At 42.9% G+C, this 10,795-nt stretch overlaps 1 protein-coding gene across 1 annotated transcript in view; it reads left to right on the top strand.

The window, feature by feature from the left end:
* rem2 (RAS (RAD and GEM)-like GTP binding 2) overlaps positions 1 to 10,275 on the top strand; it is a 31,409-nt gene extending 21,134 nt beyond the window's left edge. Inside the window, exon 4 of the mRNA XM_008299575.1 lies at positions 9,947 to 10,275. Within this exon, the coding sequence (XP_008297797.1) occupies positions 9,947 to 10,275 (329 nt within the window). The remainder of the gene's footprint in view (positions 1 to 9,946) is intronic.
* Positions 10,276 to 10,795: the final 520 nt, after the last annotated feature.

Genomic DNA, 10,795 nt, shown 5'->3' with positions numbered 1-10,795 from the left:
CCCAAACCGTAATCTGAATTTCATTAATGTTTCAGCTCGCAGCAAGTTGAGAGGAAGGAAAGAGTGACAGCGCAGCTTGACCTTGATTTGAATTTGTAATTGCAGTGTGTGCGGTTGATAGCAAAAAAACCTTCCATCATCTCTGCGATCTCGGTTTGTATTTAGTCTGCAGATGTCTATCCGCTGTCTCCCTCTGTGTCCCTCTGCTCTTGCAGGGTTTTTTTTTTCTTACTTTGTTTTCCCAGATGGCACATCTCAGTTCAGATTATCTCCCTCTTACAGGACCCCGCCGCTCTCGCTATCTTTATGTATGTTTGTACTCCGCATATGTGCACAACCGGCTGCATGTCCGTAAACACATCAGGCGCTAACAAGCCCTCATCTCCCTCCATCTCCTCACCATCAGCGAGGCCGTTTCAAAGCGAGGAGAGGGGGGGGGTGCTGCGATAAGAGGGACGAGAAGAAGAAGAGGAAGAGGGCTGACACGGGGAAGGGCGAATGTATGAGAATGGTGAGTGTATGAATGAGCAGCCGGGGGTTTTGAGGAGATGTGTGAGACGCATTGTGTCATTGTGTGGCTGTGTGTGCGTTAGTGGAGAGTGCAGCTTATTTTGCTGTCCTTGAAAGAACCACTCTGAGTTCTTAGACCAACAGAATGAGGGTATGTTAGCAAAGGAAGCCTCTATTGCTGGTGTTACATCGATACGCCGGCTCCACCGAACAACCTCCGAGGTGACGGTGACCTCTTTTTGAAATACCAGGCTCTAAAACCTGCCTTTATTCTCACCGTGCTGTCAAATTCTGCCTTTTTTTTTTTTTGCTGTTCACAAATTGCCTCCATAAAGCAGTGTTGCTGGTTGAGAGAGGCTGAAGTTTGTGCTCATTTTCAGGTAAGATAAAAGTAGAATTGATGAACTCTGGTAAAGATCTGCTGTGAAAAACTGCAGTTTAATGTTAGGCTTAAGTTAACTCAGCTTTGAACTTTGAAGCATTTTTCTGTTAACGTCAGATGACGCCCTGGAAAGTGATTGGTTGCACTGCCATACCCATCGAAAACCAAAACCCACCTCTGCAGCTGTTTTACGCTGGAAGAGACATGGAGAAATTCTCGTAGACTAATCATAGCAACTGGACTTGCTTGAGTTCCTTCGCCTCTCATCCAAGAGGCTTCATCAGTTGACTAGTTGGGAGTTCCACCTACTTATATCCTTCAGGAGCCATTAACACCTGAGTTTTGGTTTCAATTGGATGTTTTATGCTCCTCCCCTTCGTTATGTGAGTCGTTAGTGCTCCTTCTGCCACAATGGGGTTCGTTAGGGTCTTTTGTGGTGACGTGTGAATGTGGTTTCATCTTCCTGAGGAGTGTTCTTAAGACTGAACTGTAACCAGGTGAGAGGTGATGCCTCAGACCTCCACCTCTGTTGAGGGTTGGGCTTTCCAGTTTGACATAGATGGCTTCTAGAGGTATCTTTTGCGAGATCTCGCACAACTTTCTTGGGATCACAAAAGTCACATCAATGTTATTGGATGTTCTGTGAAAACTCTGCCTCTTGCTAAGTACTTCTTGAATGTCTTTATATTTTAGGCCGATTTCAAAATAAGACTCCATAAAACTCTCGTACTGGTGGGTGTCCTCCATTGTCGTTTCTCCAGACTGTCAAAAAGACCCAGAAGTATATATACCTATAATTTTCTTCTTCTTCTATTGATTTGGTGGTTGACATCCAACGTTCAAGTGCATTACCACCACCTACCGGATTGGAGTTACTCATAGTTTTGCAAGATCCCAAGAAAGTTTTTGCGAGATCTCGAGAAAGTTTTGCCAGATTTTGCAAAAGATACCTCTATCTTTTTTTTCTCATCCCTATTTTTTTCTTTCTTCATGTCCCTTCCGGGGCTCCGTATACTTTGATTTTAGCTCTTCTTTTTCATTGTGGGACTTTAGATACATGGGCTGGGTCAGAGTTAGGGTTACTGAATATTAAACTACAGGTATTTAAGCTATGTGAGTGTACTGGCGTCATTGATTGGAGGCTAAAGACCCTGATATTGTTCTCAAGAGTTGATAAAGAAAGAAGCAACAAGCTTCAAATGGAATTTGAACGCTGTGCGTGTGCCACTCACGTAGCAGGTTGCTAACAGCTATTTTTGTAAAATAAAGAGCAGCACTCGACCGAAGCACATCATTCAGTCGCTTTTGAAACATCTGAAGCCGAACAATGAGCTTGAGGACTGTTGACATTGGTGGAGGAAGATGAGAGGAAATATTATTTATATAATTGAATATTATGATGTACGCCTGAAAGACACCAATCTGAGGTGTGAATTTTACACCTGTCTAGTGGAGGTTATGCAGCTCGCACTTTAATCCCAAAGCAGTTTCTGGTTAAATTTTGTTTATGTCTCTGTGGGCTCATCTGTCACTGCAATATCTGTGTCTATATATCTATAATGTGACGTGAGTCGAGATCAAAGCTGAGTCAAACATGGCTTCTCTGAGTTTTTTGTTTGTTGTGTTTTACAGATTTTCTGCAAATGCTTTATTTTTGGTGAATTTTTAGGTGAGATACGTAGACTGGGGATTTTTGGGATCACGACATCGGTGGCAGCTGGTGAAAGTTTAAGTGCAGTCTGCAAATGACCTTTTATTTTCAATCAGAAATTAGAACATGAGTAACATCAGGCACAACTATTTAAAGGAATGCAAATGTTCTACCTTTGTAAGATACTCTAATCAGAATCTAATTTAACGTTATTAGGACTCACCAGAACTAAATTTCAAAACCATTCTTTAAACTTTCATCAATATTTACAGGATCTGTACAAACTCAACTTTATCAATAGACGCTATGATTTACTGATGCTCCCTAAACGCCCCACACAGCAGGCTGTGGTAGCTGCTGCTGGTGGCTGTGGTGTGCTCCGACAGGTGTGTGGCCAAAAATGACTTTAAAAATAATAAACTAGGGTGCTCTGCTGTCAGATTTGTCCACGGTTAAACCCAGTTACATGAATTCTACACACGGGAAAAACAACAAATGTGGGTGTCTTCTGTTTTTCACGACATGACCTAATTTTTAAGCCACTCTGACCTGTACTGTACTGGTACACTGAAGTTATAGTACTTTGCACCACTGTGATGAATACAGCAGCTTCCTGTGCTGGTTACAGCGACACTAATAGAGCTTCATGATCGTCATGCTCATCAATTCACACACTCTCCAAAAAAAAGGCCGCAAATGCAGTCTGGAGCTATTTGACCAAAAATGTGGCTCTTTGTCTCATGACAGTAGCCGTCATCTGGTAGAAGAGGAGGAGAAAGGCCATGTGACGGTGTTGGATATGTAGTTAAAGCACATCCGAGGACAGTTTTGAACGACAGAAGACAAAAGCAAATAAAGACTAAATTAATTGGCTTACAGCAAAAGTGGACGGGTCTGGGACACACTGAGCTGCGCCCCGTGAGAAAATCTGCAGCTGCCAATCAGAGCCCAGGCAAAGGTCACATGATCCTGAAAAGTTGTGGCCGGCGCCCCGCATCCAGGAAGTGTGAAGTTAGTAAACACGCTGTAAAGACTAATATTAAATCTGTTAGTAATCCAAAGAATATGAACACTGCTATTCATTTTATTATTTTATAATTAATTCAAACTGAATATCGTGTTTGAGAACTACTTTTAATCTGGTAACTAGTCGTGGGACGGCGCTTCATATTGACCAGCCGCCACTGTTCATAACCACCTATCATCTTATCAGCTCACCAGAGGAATTAATAGATGAAGGCTTGTGAAGACTTCAAGTTTTCTTTCTGTCAGTGATGAAACATTTAAAGCTTCTGAGGTTTCAAGAACACTTTTATCTAATGGTTTGAAAAACTCACTTCAAAAGCACTTCAAAATTTAGGCCAAAGCAGCACAGCGTCCTGCTGCTGATTTAATAGTTTCATTTGAAGCCCAGCGTTCAAAAAAAATAAAATAAAAATCGGCAAAATGAACTCATAGAATGAAACTGCAAAAACGGAAATATTTGTCAAACTTTCACATTTCTCAGAGTCTCTATAATGGATCAGATGTGATGTACAGAGAAAAGGAACTAAATCTAAGCAAAGTATCAGCAGTGGTTTCTGGTCTATACGGGCGCCGTCCCACTAAGAGTTACCAGATGAAAAGTAGTTCTCAAACACAACATTCAGTTTGAAATAACTCTAACAAAATAATAATAAAATTAATAACCACGTTCATATTCTTTTGCCATATTAACAGTATTTGTATTATTAATAGATTTAAAATAAGTCTTTACTGTGTGTCAACCAAAAAGTAACAGAAGTTTTCTGAGCAGAAAGACAGAGGAGCCACATTTTTGGTCAAATAGCTCCAGACTGCATTTGCGACCGTCATTTTAGAGAGTGTGTGAATTGATGAGCATGATGATCATGAAGCTGTATTAGCGTTGCAGTATCCGGCACAGGACGCTGCTGTGTGGACCACAGTGGTGCAAAGTAGTACTTTAATAACTTTGGTGTACCGCAGTATTTATGCTTAAAAATGAGGTCTTGTTTTAAAAAACGGAGCGCGCCTGCATTCACTGTTTTTTCGCTCATAGAAAAGACCGCGTCTAGAATACATGTAACTGGGTTTAACCTCAGACAAATCTGATATTAGAACACTCTAGTTTATTATTTTTAAAGTCATTTTTGGTCACTCACCTGTCAGAGCACACCACAGCCACCAAACAGCAGCTACCACAGCCTGTTGTGTGGGACATTTAGGGACCATCAGTAAATCGTAGAGTCTATTGATAAGAAAATGTTCAGTGAGTCATAGGTTTAGCCTTTGATAAGTGGGAGGTGCGACAAAATGAGTCCGGAGCCCTGAATAGTGTTCTTTTTCATTATTTGTTGTTTTGAGTTTGTACAGATCCTGTAAATATTGCTGAAAGTTTGATGAATGGTTTTGAAATTTAGTTCTGTTCAGTCTTAATAAAGTTAAATTAGAACATCCTCCATTGGTAGAAAGGTATTCCTGCAAATAGTTGCGCCTGATGTTACTCATATTCTAATGTCTGATTTAAAATAAAAGGTCATTTGCAGACTGCATCCCCCACCAAGAATTTTCACCAGGTGCCACTGGTTATGAATACGTTTGTTTGGGAGTATTTCTGCCCCCTAGTGGCCAAAACCTACTTAGTGCAGCTTTAATGTTGTTTTTAGTAAATGTAAAAAAAAAAAATAATTGGACCATTCATGCTAACGAACTAAAGGATATTAGATGGCATTTGATGAACTAATGTTAGCACTTTATCGGCAGCAACTGGGTCTTTCAAACAAGATGTTCACTGTTACTGTGTGTTTTTAAATAATGTTGGTTAACAACATGCGTACTTTGCATAAGCAGTTTTTTAGTGTATTTCCAAAAAAATGGCGGGAAAAAATACAGACATGCTCTTTATCTTTAAAAAGTGCATTTTAAGACAATAATGGATACAACACTTGTTTGTTTCTATTAATCCCACATTAATTTAGGATTATAATTAGTTCTGATGAGACTAAAGTTTTGTTCGAGGTCGTAGTTTAGGACAAGTCAGGCTTTGCACGCGTTCCCCTCAGGCTTGAAATGGCCGAGGTTGAGGCCAAGAGGACGAGTACAGTCAGCGGAGCCGCAGTTTGGGATCTAATCTTGTTTGTTTTGCTTTGTTGTGCGATTTAAACAGAGGCAGCAAGTGTAAAATTTGTGCACATTGGCGCCTGCACATCGCTGTCAACTCGAGTCGGGTCACAGCTTTGGTGTTGACTCGATGATACAAGTGGAAGAAGGAGGCAGGCAGGGAGGCGAGGAGTGAATAATGAGAGATGCCTATACTCAGCATATTCTCTCCTCACCAGAAAAAAAAAAAAAACCCCAACAACCCAGGAGCGTCAACGTGGTCAGCGATATGGAAATTGCTCCATCCCTGTTCCCGGGGCGCCTGACAAGAACGTTCTTATGTTCTCCCCGGACAGACCACATGTATTCTTTCTGATATGTGAGCCTGACGGAGGAAGCCGGGCCGGCCTGGCCTGGCTGGCCTCCTCCTTAAAGAACCCGGGGGCCTGGCTGAGAGTGCTGAAGCCATAAAGTCTATTTATGGCATGTACAGTGACACTTTTATTCTGCTATCTCTCACCTTACCTCCTCTTGCTACATCTCTCTCTCCGTCCTCACCACACACACACACAGCGATACAGTCGCTGTCACGCCGGCAACGTATTTATCATCCGCTCAATATGGCGGCGGCGGTGTGGCCCTGCTCCTCTGGGCTTTGATTAATATGCACTCTGGCTCCGTTTGCTTAGTCGACATTCTTTCCGTCGGTGTCTCCGCGCTGTCCGTCTGTCTCCTCCCGTCTCCTTCCTCTCCCGCTGCATGCTCATTTCATCTGCCATCTTGCCTGTCATCTCCTTTCAGCGTCTCCTCCTCCTCCTCCTCCTCGTCTCCCCGTGACTCACAGGTTTCTCCCGATTCATCTTAGTGCCTCGCTAAACTTCACTTTTTGTCCGGATCTTTCTCCATCATTTCACTTCTTTTCAGCCTGTCAGCACACAGGTGGAGAGCTCATTCCTTATCTCCTCTCCTTTTTGTTTCCTCCTCTCCTCCAATCCTCTCCAATTCAATTTTCCCAAACACTCTTTTGAGCAGGTTATTCAATCAGCCGTCGTAGGTATTAGGATAAGTCCTGTTGATCTGGTTTGGGATTTGCCTTGTTTCCTCCCCAGTCTTACCTCACCACACTATTAGGTGACTCTGCAGTGGGTTGACAGCTGCTGTGTGGCTGGATTATTACACCCAGATCAAATCTCTACCTCTGTTTTGTTTTTTTTAAAATACCTTTGTGACACCGGCGCGTACTCTCTGCATGCTGTGTTAATGCAGTCGCACGAAAACCAGACCAACAGGTTGTGTTTCAATGATCATAATTCAGAATATTAACAAGGATTTAACTAGATGTAATGAGGCATGGGTATTAAACAGATTTAGCTCCATGGCAACAGAGCAAACTCCATCCACTGTTTAAAAAAAACATGCAGATAAAGGCTGTGAAAAAATATTAGAGGAGTTAAGATGCATGACCTGAAAGGAAAATGTTGTCATTTTACAGCCTGGCTTTTTGTTTTTCCCTGCAGATTATTCAGCAAAAACAGTGCTGCTTACTCTTGCTTTCAATGATATCACATTGTCTTCATTTAATCTTGGAGATGGCTTCGGTAAAATTCACCAGAACTATATGTATGACAGCAAAGCAAACCTTCAAAGAACCTTCATTTTAAAGCTCTAAAAAAGTTAAGAGGGCCTTGAGTTTAGAGCTAATCATAGTAGATCAGATGTATGTTCGTTCCTTATCATTTTCTTTATTCGTTTTTTTGCAGATGACACAGGCTTATACATTGGAGGCAGCGTCCCGGCTCGACAGCCTCACAGCTGAAATAAGCAGGTTTTAAACAAGCATAATGATATAAATATATATTAATACGAAACTCATTGCACATTCACAATCAACAATCTATTTTTGTGCTCCACTCTGCCTCAGAAAAAGCTGTAATTATTTTCTTTCTTTCCTCTGCCAGCAGAAAATGTTCAAAAAATGCGAGCTAACAGTAATGGGCAATTAATATAAAAATGACAACCTCTCGCTATTGAGGCTTTCAAGTACTTAACTCTGTAATTTGCTTTACTTTTGTGCTGTGTTTTGGTTCCATTGAGAGTAGACAATTTGAGTTATCAGTATTTTATTATCACTGTGCTCTTGAAATAATTTCTCAGGACAAATACTCGCACAAAAAAAGGCCTTTATGAAAGCCTCACATCGCTCGTCTTTGGCTGCAGCCTCTTCCTGCTGCAATCACGCTGCAGTCATTTTAAGTTAATGCGGTATATTTTTTACTATGGAGTTATTATGAATACCAGTAATAAGCTTTAACAACCTTTTCAGCACACAGCTGCTCTCAGATACTGGAGTGAAGTTAAAATAAAAAAGCGGAAGTACAGTTGGAAACAAAAATGTGATTTGGGCTGACAGAGAAGCGGCTTTACTGGAGAATGATCTGTATCTGACGGCTTTCCTTATCGTCCAGGTTTGTTTGACCAGCGACCAGCAGGCGCTTTTAGCTGAGATACTGAGCCTTGTCAACAAACCGCTCAGTCACCTGTCCTTATCCAGGAGAGTCACATTGAGATCGAAAACCATTTGAGCTGCAGCCAAGAGATTTGAGCTTATGCAATTCAGCTAATGGCAACACATTAACCCCATCGTGCCACGACTGTGTCCCTCTGTGCTTTTAGAGCCACTTGTGACTTGCTAAATATGACAAATACACAAAATGCGACTCAGGGCCGCACAGTGTAGTTAACATTCATTAGTTTTGCTTAAAAAAAAATTGCAATCTATCTGTTTGTATGATTGAGACACAGATGAAAATGACAAACGCAGAATAGTTGGTAGAAAATTGGAATAAATTGCAGCAAAAGCATAAATATACAGCAGTGTTTGCACCACAAATAGTAGTTTGTTTTATTACTTACACCTGTCTTCTTCTTTTTACAAAAATTCTGTATTCTTTGAGCAAGCAACACATTTCAGATTCAAGATTCACTCATTCACCTTTTCCAGAGCTTTCAGTTGCATCACACCAGGCAGGTTTCCACTGCAGGAACTCGAGGCAGATGCAAAGTTTGAAGGAGCTGCCCTGTTATCGGGCCTTTCAGGAATTCTGTTTCCATTGCGGTGGAGGATCCGACAGCTTTGACCATGATGTTAGATAGATGTAGAACAATGGAGGTTTTATTATGTTGACTTATGATGTTTGAAGGGAGGAGACTGTTACTCAATGAGAACATCAATAGGGCAGAGAAATGGGTGTCCTTCCCAAGTTTAACCGGTCACCATATGTCTTCTCTGAGACCAGCAGATCTGACCTGCACAGCAGTTTTTCAAGGCTGCTCAGAGGTACTTTTATCTCTTCTGAAAGTGGCTCCTAATACATTTCGACAGGGGGTTTTGCACAAAAGTTGATGCCACCCTAGATAAAATCTCCAGCAGCGGATGGAGATTCACTCGTTTTTATGGATCTGTTGACGTGCACTAAACTAAACACGTCACTAACTAAACATGATTTCATACTCTTTAAGGTCTTTTCTAGCAGTTTTCTTAAATTTGGCAGTGGTGCTTTGACAAAGCCATCCTAGCTCAAGGGCCACTTGGTATTTTCTCCAGGGCTTTCAACAGTATGGCCTTCACCAGTGAATGGAGGTTGCTCAGAGGCCAACTGTATGACTAATGAGCGCACTCTAGAACATGTGATATAAAAGCTCTGGGTAGAGCTAGTACGTAGATGGGTTTTTTTTTCAATTTCCAAGGTCAAGAATGAACCTTCAGGTTTATTCCTCATGAGAAAAAACAAAGCATTGTGATAAATGTTCAGCTTAAGGGCCAATGAAGGCCTATTGTGTGGTGGTAACGTCTTTAATACATCATGATTCTTTAAGGAAACATCCTCCCTGTCTGTATACCATTATATCTGTTTCCCTTCCACTCTTCAAGCTTTTGAGCAAGATTTCTGAAACACAATAAGCCGAGAGGAGAATCACCTCCCTGCATAGTGAGATGCTGTGAACTGACTCAATTTGTCACAACGTGGTGTGAAAAGAGTGACAAACACTTAAGAGGCTAATGGAGTCTCCCAAACGGCAGCGAGCGAGCGAGCGAGCTCCCGATGCCGAGGTATTACCTTTTGGTGATAGACATCACGCTGCAGTTGGGTCGTTTGCAAGCTGCTTTCATGATTCGTAAATTTCGAACTGCTGCCTTTAATTGTCATCTGCAGCTGCCACTGTGTGAAGCCTCGCTTATTTAAAATGAGCTCCGTACAAACATGTCTCTAAGGAGAAATGTCTTCCTCTCTCTCCCCTACCAGAGGCCCAGTCAAGCGCCATGATGTTCGACTGCATCTACCTGGAGCTCTCGGCCTCCTTGGACCACGGCACCAACGAGCTATTGGAGGCAGCGGTTCGGACTGCAAGGGGAGACTGCGTGGGCCCCGGGTGGACGGACGGGGACCCCGGATCGGGCCGCAGGGAGAGCCTGACGAGCCGGGCCAAGCGCTTCCTGGCTGGGCTGGTACCGCGCTCGTACGGCCGAGACCGGGACCGGGACCGGGGGCGCTACAGGGAGATGAGCCGCCACCGGGGCAGCAAGATCCTCCGGCAGAAGTCGCGCTCCTGTCACGACCTCAGTGCACTGTGACCCACTCGCACAAGCGTACAAAACAGGCAACGAAACACACTCCATATTAACACAAACACACCAAAATGGAAGATGCGGGGGAAGGGGAGAGGTGGAGGTGAAGATGAAGGAAGGACTGAAACACGATGGGGGAGACTCATCCGTTTTGGGGGGGAAAATTAGAGGGGTGGATGTGGAGAGAGATGCAAGCTGTGGCGGAGAAAGGTCACGGCAGGAGGAAAAAAGATGAATAGACAGACCAGACATCAGCCTGGATGGCGGCATTGAATCTGTCAGAGAAACCAATTTTCAGAGACGGGAGGGGAAAAAAGCCGGAGAAGGAGGTGATTCGCTGCTCCGGCTCGGGTGAATCAGCGAGCAGTCATTACCTGATGAGAGCAGGAGGGAGAAAATTAGCAAAGAGTCTCATCGGGATGCTGATTTGATGCTTGACGTGGCTGAACGAGGAGGAGGCTGGGGGGAGGGGGTCACGAATAAACACACACCCAAAGTAGCACGCACTGATAACGTAGAGAATGAT

This window comes from Stegastes partitus, unplaced genomic scaffold (genome assembly GCF_000690725.1).
Source record: "Stegastes partitus isolate 25-593 unplaced genomic scaffold, Stegastes_partitus-1.0.2 Scaffold1434, whole genome shotgun sequence".
Classification (NCBI taxonomy): domain Eukaryota; kingdom Metazoa; phylum Chordata; class Actinopteri; family Pomacentridae; genus Stegastes; species Stegastes partitus.
This window is presented reverse-complemented; position numbering and strand designations above follow the sequence as displayed.